This window comes from Plectropomus leopardus, chromosome 21, assembly GCF_008729295.1.
Source record: "Plectropomus leopardus isolate mb chromosome 21, YSFRI_Pleo_2.0, whole genome shotgun sequence".
Lineage (NCBI taxonomy): Eukaryota > Metazoa > Chordata > Actinopteri > Perciformes > Serranidae > Plectropomus > Plectropomus leopardus.
In genome coordinates, this window is record NC_056483.1 from 7,338,814 (window position 1) to 7,351,260 (window position 12,447).

At 40.5% G+C, this 12,447-nt stretch overlaps 1 protein-coding gene across 1 annotated transcript in view; it reads left to right on the plus strand.

The window, feature by feature from the left end:
* The first annotated feature begins 772 nt into the window (after positions 1 to 772).
* LOC121960973 (tyrosine-protein kinase yes-like) overlaps positions 773 to 12,447 on the plus strand; it is a 43,635-nt gene continuing 31,960 nt past the window's right edge. The window contains exons 1-10 of the mRNA XM_042510877.1: positions 773 to 956; positions 2,449 to 2,750; positions 5,277 to 5,376; positions 6,414 to 6,512; positions 7,166 to 7,269; positions 8,136 to 8,285; positions 8,793 to 8,948; positions 9,404 to 9,583; positions 10,367 to 10,443; positions 11,737 to 11,890. Coding sequence (XP_042366811.1) covers positions 946 to 956; positions 2,449 to 2,750; positions 5,277 to 5,376; positions 6,414 to 6,512; positions 7,166 to 7,269; positions 8,136 to 8,285; positions 8,793 to 8,948; positions 9,404 to 9,583; positions 10,367 to 10,443; positions 11,737 to 11,890 — 1,333 coding nt within the window. The 5' untranslated portion in view covers positions 773 to 945. The remainder of the gene's footprint in view (positions 957 to 2,448; positions 2,751 to 5,276; positions 5,377 to 6,413; positions 6,513 to 7,165; positions 7,270 to 8,135; positions 8,286 to 8,792; positions 8,949 to 9,403; positions 9,584 to 10,366; positions 10,444 to 11,736; positions 11,891 to 12,447) is intronic.

Sequence of the window (12,447 nt, forward strand, 5' to 3'; positions counted from 1 at the left end):
TAATTTATACAGTTTATGCTATAGACCACATCACAAAAGTAAAATATTTTTAATTAATATTATTTTACTTTTTGCACTTTCTTATGATAATTTTTTTGTCTCCTTTTTGTTTTTTTACTTTTTTTTTTTGCTTATTTTCAGGTGATTTCTTGTAATTTTTGGGTTATTTCTTCTTTTGTTGCTCATTGCCTCCTTCCTGTGTTTTTGAAAGAAATGAAGCCAATCTGCTCAGATTTCAAAGGGTTAAAGGGCTCTATAACTTCAGCTCAGTATTTATGCATTAATGATAATTTTGGAAGAATGATGTCACTTTTATGAAACGGCTGATGTCTCATTTTGGAAGGAAAAAAAAACATCCTCACTTTAAAAGTGCAAATATTCCCGGGACACCGTCCAGTGTTTTATAGCGTGGTAAAATCACTGCTGACCCAGCGAGCCAGGCTCTCGTCCATCTGATGATGAAACACAAGCCCACCAAAGTCGACTGCGCCTCCGAGCGAAGCCCTCTGCTTTCCACAACACTGGTTTTGTCTCGAGGTTAAAGGAAAGGTTGGCTCGGAAACTGAACGTCTTTTTTCCATGCCAACATTCTCAGCGTATTGGCTCTAGATCCAACATCTGAGATTAGATTTATTGGTCCTTTTGAAGAAATTTGAAAGAAATCTGTTTCATTTTGACACGTCTTCAGCGAATGACCACTCGTAGAATAGCTCAGCAGAGGACGGCGAGGGCTCAGCACGAGCTATAACCTGCAATTTAAACGGATGTATGGTTTCATTTGAGCAAAGTGTTCTGAATCTTTGGAAGGTTTCTGTGGTTTGTCCCCATTTTGTTGATTTTCTTGGCAGTTCAGCCGGAGAACTCGATGAACTCTCGAATGCGCCCCTCCGTCTGCAATGAGGAAAAATCTCTCCCACCTCGCAACATCAAGGCCACAGCTCAAAAATGAGTGAAAGGTGTATTAGCGCACCAGGAGCTCCCTTTCTGTTGCACCGATGCATGATTGTGATCCTGTAATCTCGTCACTCCTTTCACCAGCTGTGCCACAACGCCGCTCGGTAGCACTGTTTGTTTAGTCTGCTTTCATCACTGCGTTTCACTTCACTCCTCTATTGTTTCACCGCCTTGTAATGTGTCATTGCCAATTAACCAAGTCCAGCTCCTCGAGCAGCTGTTGTTCTCAAAGAATGAAAACGTTCTGATCTCCCCGAGCTCAGACTTCTTTACGAGCGTGTCTGATTGTCTCCACATTTTCCGGGCCTTCACCTCACAAAAGAATGCCTCAGTGTGACTCTGGCCAAATTATGTTAGGAAGAGGAATGACAACCACGCAGATGGAGACACACCGGTGTTTTAAATCTTGTAGTGTGGTGAGGCTGAGGCAGGGATGGATTATGAGACAATGGGGCCCTGGGTGCAAAAACATAAAAGGCCCCCAACCCCTCCTACGCAGGAGTGAGAGACACAGACAGATTTTTTACTGAAACATTTTTCAGGTGAAAAAGCAAAAAAGCAACTCAGAGTGTTGAGTCTCTGTGGTTGTTTTGAGTAAATTAGTCTTTCTCTTGTAATTTTGAGTCTCTCCCTGGCCGTTTTTTTGTCTCTTTGTATATATTTTTTGTCTCTTTCTGGCACTTTCACATGTCTTTTGTAGTTGTTTTCAGACTCTATCTTTATACTGTACCTTACTCATTGCAGTCAAGACTTCCACTGTTCTGTTTGATTTTCATTTCAACCATCGTTTTTTTTTCTTTTGTTTTATATTTATCCTTTTTAATTTTTTCCCTCTGTGTGGGTTTTGATAAGTGCTATGAAAATATTGTTTTTATTATTATTATTTTGCATCTCTTCATTTTGAGTCACTGGTCACTTTGCGTCTCTTTGTAGTTGTATTGCCTCTCTTGATTGCCATTTTTAGGCCCTTTTTAGTCGTTTTGTGTCTCTTTGCAGATATTTTGAGTCTCTTTCTGTTTGTGTTTCATTCCTTTCGTAGTTATTTTGATTCTCTTTGTGGTCATTGTGCATCTCATTTGATTGACAAATTTCATATTATTCCGGCTCAAGGACCCCCATTGGGTCCTGGGGCCTGTGCCTGGTTGACAGATTTAGTAATCCCTCCATGCAGTTGTCATACCTCTGAACATGCATGCACAATTGAATCTACACGTTTGAGTCATGTGTGGTTCAAAGCGGATTTACCATTTACCCATATGTCCCAGTTACCACATGGCTTATAGTCTTAGCGGGTCGCAAAAACAAAATGATTCACATGAAAACATCAGGTCATGAGATGTTCGTTTTATAATGCGCATGGTTTGATGTCACAACCAGTAATCCCACAACTCCCTCGGCCCTTCACTTTATTTTTGCATCATCGTCAGTGATGAATTGAATGCTGCTTTCTTCAATGTGTTGGCCTTAAACTGACCGTTTGTCTTGTCTGTCCAGGCAGGGTGAGACGATGGGCTGCATCAAGAGCAAAGAGGACAAAGGCCCTACAATGAAGTATCGGCCGGAGAATTCCACAGGGTCGGACCCCAGCGCCACCATCACCACACCTCACGTAGGTCACTACGGGCCGGATCCAACCCAGCTGCAGCAGAACCAACCTCCCTCCTCATCGGGCTCTGGGGCGGCAAACTTCAACCACACCCTCACGCCGTTCGGCGGCTCGTCTGCCATGACTCCCTTTGGAGGAGCGTCGTCCTTCTCCGGTCCTGTGTCCAACTCGTTCTCTGGTGCTGTCTCAAGTGAGTAATGTTCATCGCAAGATTATTACAAAACTGATAATGGTCTTAGTGGAAAGCATTGCCCTTTTAATGTCATACTTAAAGAGCCATGCCAGCGTTTATTTTATTGTTGTAGCTCTCCAGCTGACCACATTTTTTAAAGCATACCATTTTTGAATGTATGTTGCTTTTCTTTTGCCATTATTAATCTCTTGATGCTTCAATCTGCTTTCTGTTGTGGTATTACCATAATCTTTTTCATATATGATATTTAAATCAAACTGTAAAGACTTGACTTACTGCAGATGTTAATCCATCGTGTTTTTCGTCATTTTTGACGAAGGTTCCCAGAACTCTGAAGACAACAGTGAAGCCGCGTGCAAACAGGGGCCACCAGCATTTGTGTTGTTTTAGGAAAATGTCTCATTTTACTACACTAACACTATTTTATCATGCTTTTATTGAGTCTGTTGTATCCTTTTCTTTGGTGTCATGGTTCGGTAACCTATCTTTGAAGGACAGAAACTGCAGGTACAAAGAAAGTAACTTGAACCTGAATGAATCCAATTGGCTGTTAATGCCAGAAATTTTGTCTTTGCCATCATGAGGTTGACAGTGTTGTTTTTAAGCAAAATGTCTCGGCAACTGTTGGATAGATTTCCATGAAATTTCCTGAGTTTTCTTCTAGCACCACCAGCAGTTCAAATGTTTCTCTTATTTTTAAAGAATGTCTCAAAACCTTGCTGATAAATTAACGTTAAATCTTGTACTGGCATTTAAAGTTCCCAATCCACGTATGACTTTGGTGATCCCCTGTCTTTTCTATTAGCACAGAGCTGCCCAAAGTGGAACCATAAGGTTTGATTCAGCCCAAAACTTGTCTTTATTTTTATTAAAACATATATCGCTGACAGTGTTGGGTTTGGTTTTTTTTTGTGAAGTAAAAAAATATTCTAATTAGGCCCTAAATGACCAGAGAGAGACTCAAAACAAATACAAAGAGACTCAAAATGACAATCAAGAGACTCAATACAACTACAAATTTCTCATAATCTGAGCATGACGGACAGAGTGACGCAGGAGGCACTGGGCACGAGAGAGGTCAGAAAAAACAGAGAGGCAGCGGTGGCTCATGGATAATGGCCATTTCAATAAAGGGAACTTTGGTACCAGTGGCCCACCAGTAAGTGTCAGTTTTGGCTCTCCAAGGAAAAAAGTTTGGGCATCCCTGCTCTAATGCCATGAGGTTGAAATGTGAGATTTTAAGTGAAATTTGTCGACAGTTATATGAGATAGATCACCGTGAAATTTGATACAAACATTGATATTCCCCTCAGGATAAATTGTAGTAACTTTGGTGAAAAAAAGTTAGCATCAAACTCTTCTTTTATCAAAGTTTTGACAGCGTTTTGTCTTTTTTTTTTCTGTGTGGCGCATTACTATTCCAACAAATACGCACTTACAAATGTATGGCCTGAGATCGATACGAAGGGTGAAAAAAAAAGGTCAAATCAGACATATTGTTCTCTGTGGTATAAAAAGCACTATGCTCACCAGAATAGTCGGCTGTAATGTAAAGTATACATGTATGTATTGTATTACAATGAACAGTTAATGAGCTAAATCATACTGTACAGTGGTCAGTGTGCTGATCCGACAGCTAATGCCGAATCCGTTGTTATTTTAACTAGCCTTTCCTTGTTAGCTTTAACGCCGGTCCCGTTATCATCGGTGATCACCCTAAACGTGTCTGAGCTGCTTACAGCGATCCTGAGGACACGGAGATGAGATTGATCCCTCCTGTTTCGGTGGGATTTGGGTTGTAATCCTCCTCCACGATGGATTAAATGCTCTCAGAGGGGGGCGAAGGTGGCACTGCCACGGTTATTTGCTTTCTGCAGGAGATAATGGGATTACTGTTGACGGCATTGTTGTTGGTGGTGGGTATATGAATGTCATCTGTGTGGGCTGCACAGGAGCGTTTTACAGGATGGGACAGAGAGATGAGGTGACTCATAATTTACTGAACTCTGTCTTGTTGTTCATCTTGTGCCAATAACATATTTAATTCTGTTTCTACTCCGGTAATGGGATCTAGATGATGACTGTTAGTGAGTCGATCCCATTAAAAACTGTGTGTACTGACTTTCCTTTGGCTTATGTCTGAGTGTCATTTTCTGTCTTTGTGAAGTCTAGTCAGTCATGTTCTCATGCAGGAGAAGTACTCATACTGTAAAATCATAAGCCAAGGAAAATCAATACAGTTTGAGCTCTCAGACCTTGACGAGACAGATTTATCTGCCTTAATTGGCCTTTAAACAGTCACACATACACAAAAACAAACTCGCTACAGCATCAGGATGTCATCTAATTACATTGTTGTCCACCCAAAAGGTATTAATTGCAGTGTTTTGCTTGTTTCTTTTCGCAGTGTTTTTATTCAGTCGTCACACAACACAATAAGTACAAACAATACAAACTAACAAAATCATCAGACTGTGTATCGAGTGGTCATCATTTCATGTTGATCTGTTCTTGTGTTTTTAGGTGGTGTTACGTTCTTTGTGGCCTTGTATGATTATGAAGCCAGGACGTCCGATGATCTCTCATTTAAAAAAGGAGACCGCTTCCAGATCATCAACAATACGTAAGCATCCTCTCAGTTTCTGTCTCAGTCTGTTGGGCTTTAATTTACATTTTTTTGACAAAATGTCTCTAAATCCCTAAACTGCACCTGTTCCTTGTGTATGTATTCCTTGTATATTCATGAATGACTTTGATTGCTGCTTGTTTCCTGATGCTGCTGCTTTCTGCACAGCGCCGTGGATCTTTTATTTGGATTCATGCTGTGGCAGAGATGTTGCATTAAAGCATTAAAATGTGAAGTAGATTAGTGTCATTCAATCCCTATTGTGATAATGCTTTTCAGTCCACCTTCATCTTTTAGAGAGTTCAAAATTCAGATCAGGAGATTTAAATGAATGCACGAAAAAATACTTAAAGGTTCAAAGTGGATGATTTAGAGGAATATATTTTGGAAGAAATGAAATAGAATATAGTAAATGTGTTTTATTTAGTTAATAATTACCTTTAATATGCACTGAAAAAAAGATTTTTTGCATTTTTGTTACTATAGAATGAGCATGAATGAGAATGAGCTTTATGTTTGTACACTACGGACAAACAAAACTCCGGCTTTATATAAGGGCGTTTGCATTTTTGCATCTGTCACTGTAGTTTGAAGCTGTTTTTTGACGAGCAGCATTGGAAAAAAAGATTATTTTTACATTTAACTGCTCTATGCGTGTTTTTACCAGTTAAAATTTGTTTTGGAGAGGATGAGACCTCTGTGGATCACTCAGCTCTATTTAAAAACCTCTTTTACATTAAATACTGAAGGAATCCTCATCGGGAGTTTACTAAATCCCTCTCAGTTTTCCACACTGTTTCTTTAAAATCTGAAAAAAAAAATTTAAAAAGCCATTTAACCTCTTTCATAAACCACCTTGCTGGCAAGAGCGAGGATCATTTTCTTCATGGATGACCCTTAAATTATTAACCATTAACCTTTATTAACCAGTTTTCATCCAGAGGATCAATCATAGCAGATGTATGAGGCCTCGTTTGACTGTTACACGAAAGAGTCATTTGTCTCATGTGTCCTGTGTCACTGTCCCCCTGCAGAGAGGGAGACTGGTGGGAGGCTCGCTCCATCAATACAGGGAGGAACGGATACATCCCGAGCAATTATGTGGCCCCTGCCGACTCCATCCAGGCTGAAGAGTAAGGCCGTGTTTTAACCTCATTATTCCATCTACGGAGACTGCACCGGGAGACTAATAACACCGCCATGATGGCGGCTCACGTGGCTTTCAACAAGCACGCATACCCGATACTAACAGCTTCACAGCCTGCAGAAAGCTTTCTAAAAGACTGAATTGAGTTTCAGCAGTCGGCTCCTCAGTCACCACTTAAAGGAAATACTTCATCACCCAAATGACCATTTGGATGTCATTTACTCAGCCTGTGTTAGGCTTCAGTCGTGAAGAGAAGTTTGTTTTTCTCGCATTCTTCCACAGTGACCGAAGAATGCAAAAAACGGAGAAAATACTTGATGAATTGTCCTTGCGGGCTGTGTTTAATAGCAAATCCATGTCAGGACAAACATTAACAAACTCTCACACAACTCGTGCAGTATAATCCAAGTCACATTTATGCATTCGCATGCTCAGTTTTTCCAAAAACACACATTTTCTCACCTTACTATTCAAAACGCTTTTGCAGAAACAGTCTTAGACAGAAGCAAAGAAAGAGTACGAAATTTTCAATTCATTTTTCAATTCTTCATTTACAATGAATTGATTTACAAATGATCATTTAGAGGGTGAATAAATTCTTTAAATTTTGAGTTTGAAAGTTTTTTTTTCTATTGACAGGTGGTACTTTGGTAAAATGGGACGCAAAGATGCTGAGAGGCTGCTGCTGAATCCAGGAAACAATCGAGGGACTTTCCTGGTGCGAGAAAGTGAAACTACTAAAGGTGATAATTTAAACTGAGTCTGACGGGTTCTGCAATTGTGATTTCGGAGCTGTCTCTGGTTCAATAAAATGGGTCTTACTCTTTAAAAAAAAGTCTATCTCTGTAGGGATCCTTTCCATAATGTAGTCAGATACTTAGAATCATAATCTGAGCCTGTCAGTGACAAAAACACACTTTTAGTGGACACATACTGACAATGCCAACATGCCCTCAGTGGTTAGCCCTACTTTTTATCACTTAATATTGGACCGATTTTAAATATTGCTGTCCTCATTAATTACTTACTGAGTTGAAAAATACCTAAGTTTCCTTTGAAAGCCATCCGAAATACCAAACTGTTAAAAATTAGTTCTCAGAAAGTATTTATTGTGTCTCTATAAGACATCTTTAACCCTCTAACACCTGGATCGACATTACTTTCCTTAAGATGCCTTTAACAATCATTGAAACCTTGGAATTGGTCTGATTTCTATAATGAGCAACTTGGCATAAAATGTCCTGCAAATGGCCAAAAAATTATTAAAAGGTGACAAGGAAATAATCTGAAAACTAGTTGGGAAGGATTATTAAATATAAGCAAAAAACAAGGAAAAAATGTCAGAAAAAATTGTAGTTTTTTTTAGCACTTTCATGAAGTCAGTTTTGGTTTGGTTGATTTTTTTATTGTTTGTTTTTCAGTCATTTTCTTGTCACTTATAACTAATTTCTTGTAAATTTTTGCCCCATCTCAGTTCAGCTGATCGTTACTCTCCCATGTTTTTGAGAGAAATCAAGCCAGCTTGCTCAGGTTTCAAAGGCACGACACAATCCAATATTTGGACACTTTTGTTTCCATGGATAAAGAGCATTTCTCCCGTCTCCTCCAGGTGCTTATTCTCTCTCTATACGAGACTGGGACGAAGCCAAAGGAGACAATGTGAAACACTACAAGATCCGCAAGCTCGACAGCGGGGGATACTACATCACTACACGGGCACAGTTCGACACATTACAGAAGCTTGTCAAACATTACACAGGTATGCCGTGTGTCTCTCTTTTTTCTCTCATTGGTTATTCATCGCAGTCTTTCATCGCACCTGAAAATTACTCTCAGTCACACCTGCTGCTCTGTGCCACCATGCAGTTTCCCGTGCCACCTGCAGCTTGCCCCCAGAGATGAATAGTCTTTGATTTTAATAACAATTCACCGAGCAGTTTTGATTTTGAGCCTCGTCTTCAGGGCCTTAGGAGGGCTGAGGTTAAATCTCACTTATCCCACTTCATTTCACTCTGGAGAGGGTTTTGGTGTGTTAAGAAATCATCTCATTTATTTTTCATCACAGTTAGTATAAGAGCATAAATTCATCCACATCAAATGGAATGAATCGATGCATGAGACAGACCGCTTTTAAAACGCTGTATCCTGCTGCTTCAGAGACTCCTTGGTGTGTGTGTCTGTGTGTGTGTGTGTGTGTGTGTGTGTGTGTGGCACTGCTGGGTGTGATAATGAAGTGTTTTGATCTCCGCGTCTCACTTCATCACAGAGCACGCCGACGGGCTTTGCCACAGGCTGACCACAGTTTGCCCCACAGTCAAGCCTCAGACGCAGGGGCTCGCTAAAGATGCGTGGGAGATCCCACGGGAGTCCTTGCGACTGGAGCTCAAACTGGGCCAGGGCTGCTTCGGAGAAGTCTGGATGGGTAAGAGCGTACAGTAACATGTTCTCCGGCATCACGCATTTGTTTGGTATTCAAGTCGTAATTATCTAGAAACACAAAATCAGCTGAGATTTATGTAGAAAATGCAAACATTATGCACATAAATCGAACAAACAAACACTCCAGAGCCTATATTTATTATGTCTATTTTTGTCCAAACTGGGGGATTATCCACTTCCTGCAGTTGCTTCCTCTGTTTGTTGTATCTCTTTATCTCCAGAGATCGTCTCACTCAGCTGCAGCCGAATTTATTTGTTCCTTTCTTGAACCGCGGTATCATCCCAGACATTTTTCTGCGAGGAGTGCACGCATGACAGAACATGTCTGGGCAATTACAAGACCTAATTAATGATATTGTCTCGCTCCCAGCCCATTAACAACACTGATTACCCCCGCGGCCTGTGGGCTTCCCTCTCCCTGTATCTCTGTCTCCGCAGGCACGTGGAACGGCACCACTAAGGTGGCCATAAAGACGCTGAAGCCGGGCACCATGTCGCCTGAGGCCTTCCTCCAAGAGGCTCAGATCATGAAGAAGCTCCGACACGACAAACTGGTGCCTCTGTATGCTGTGGTGTCCGAGGAGCCCATTTATATCGTCACGGAGTACATGGCAAAAGGTACTCGCAGATGCCCCGAAACATTTGAAAGATTCAGACCGGCATATTTGAAAAGCAATTAAACTGATTTTTGGAGAACTCTCAACCCCAGAGAATAACAAGACTCAGCTGTTTCCTGTCACATGACACTGATGTGATCTATTTTTAAAGAAAAGCTTCGCCTGTAGTCTTTCCAGGCACGGATTTGATCACGCAGCTTTGGTTTCTCAGGCACTGATGTCAGATGTACGCATGGTGATCTCCTTAAAGGAAAAAATGTAAATTTTATGGATGTTTTAATTAATGTGCTGCACAGATTGAAAGTCCTTGAGAGTCCCTTGTGGTTCCCGGAGGCCTGAAACTGGGATGTTTAATTGAAAACTGCAGTAGTTTGTGGGAGGTTTTCATTGCTTCAGCTGCAATGCGTTTTTTTTTCAGGCTTTTATGAGTAATTAGATTTATGTGTGTGTAAACCTTAACTCGATGACATATGCCTCTGTGTGTGAATGCGTGCCTAAATGCCTGCAGTTTGTTGATCTACTGTGGTTTGATTTCGTCACTGTAGTATTTTCTTTTTCTCTTCGTGCAGAAAATTCTTTGAATCGCACCCAGATTCACAGTCAAGCTTAATTTGATATTCACTTTAATTTAACCGGGTATATAGGATGGATGGAAGGCATAATTGAATAGTTTAACATTTTATGTAGCAGTACATTGATATGCAGCTGGTGTCACAGCCCTTTTTACTGCTCCTATAGTATATTATGACTGCCTTTACGACCTCTCCCTGTCACTGTTTTATAGGAAGCTTGCTCGACTTCCTCAAAGAGGGTGACGGTAAATTCCTGAAGCTCCCCTTGTTGGTGGACATGGCTGCACAGGTGAGACAAACTACAAATACTTGTAATTTCTTTATGATTCTTCACCTTCGATTGCTGTGGCCGAAGACATTTTGTTTTGTCCCAAAATCCTTAACGCGATATCTCAGAATTGAGGGAATTTCTTCAAATTTGGCACAATCGTCCACTTGGACTCAACAATGAACTGATTAGATGTTGGTGGTCATAAGTCAAAGTTCAAGATTATTGTGGCCTCATTTGTCTCAATCTTGTGAATGCGATATCTCAAGAACACCATGAAGGATATTTTTAAAAATTTGGTGCAAATATTCACTTTGAGTCAAGGATTAGATTTTGGTGGTCAAAGGTCAAGGTCACCGTCACCTTACATCTATCTCATTCTCATGAGTACGATATCTCAAGAACATCTTGAAGTAATTTCTGCAAATTTCTGCAATTTCTGCAAAACGTCCACTTTGAGTCAAGGATGAAGCGATTAGATTTTGGTGGGCAAGGGCAAGGTCACAGTGACCCACTCACTCAGGTCACTGTGAACACAATATCTCAAGAACACCTTGAGGGAATTTCTTCAAATTTGGCACAAACGCTCACTTGAACTCAACAAGGAAAAGATTGAAATTTTGTGGTCAAAGGTCACTGTGACCATACGCCCATCTCATTCTCGTGAACACGATATCTCAAGAAGGCCTTGAGGGAGTTTCCTCCAAATTTGGCTTCAAGAATGAACTGTTCAAAAGTCACTGTGACCTCAGAAAGCATGTTTTTGGCCATTACTTATAAATTCATTTGCTTATCATGACAAAATTTCACACAAATGTCTATTAGTATATAATGATGAAGTTATGATATTTTGTATCCAAAAGGTCAAAGGTCAACTCTCAATTTATGAACTCAGGAACAAAAGGAGAGACGTCTGGTCAGATACTTTGAAACTGTGCTGATTGTTTAGATCTTCTGTGCTGTCGGGTTGAAGATGTGTGTGAAGCAGCCACGTTTTCACAGATATGGATGTAAGCTGTAAGTGCAATTTGAGTGGTTCATTAAAGGCGGTAATTCTAGTTTGTTTCTGGATTGCAGAATATGTGTCAGTGAATTTTAAGTTTAGCGTTCTATTTTAAGGCGCAGATACTTTTTTTTTCTTAAAAAGACATGACAACCTGAGGTAAAGATGTCTCTCTCAGTTTGCTTTTGTTCTGTCATTATCAGCTTCCTCTTTGTGTCTGACAGAGGGCTTGATGTTCTGAGCGTGAGGAGCTAAAAGTTATTTGCAGAAGCAGCCGTGGTGAGATGCTGTCAAATGTTTTTTGTTTTCAGATCGCTGACGGCATGGCTTTCATCGAGAGGATGAACTACATCCACAGGGACCTGCGCGCCGCCAACATCCTCGTGGCCGACAACCTGGTGTGCAAGATCGCCGACTTTGGTCTGGCACGGTTGATAGAGGACAATGAGTACACAGCGAGGCAAGGTGGGCACACACACACACAGACGGAGTGAGTCACAGGTGAATGAGGTGTCAGAGTGAAGCAGTGGCCTCACAGCAAGGACGATCTCCTGTTGCCTCCCATCATGGTGAATTAGGATAATAGTGGAAACCAGATGCTCCTGTTCGCTCTTATTAGTTGCGCTTTTCACACCCTGGGAGAATTCATCTCTGTGTAATGTTTGCTCCTTAAAGTGCTGCTTCACCCAAATTACTACCTTAACTGTTGTGCTATAATGTCACAGACAATTTTGGCTTTATTTGCCCAGTTTTTTATATTATTGCCTCCAAACTAATACAGTTGGGAGCTCTTCTACCACCACCATGCTTGTAGGTGAACACATTTTCATCGAGTTAGGGGTTCATCTTTGAAGTTTATAGTGGCAGCAACTGTGAATCTGTTAAAACAGTATTGGATAACGAATTGAGTATTATCAAATTAAGAAATAAAAAGATAAGATAATCAGTCATTGACAAAACGAGTCTCTATAAATAAATACAGGAACAAATAAATAAATGGGAAAATATATAAATAAATAAGA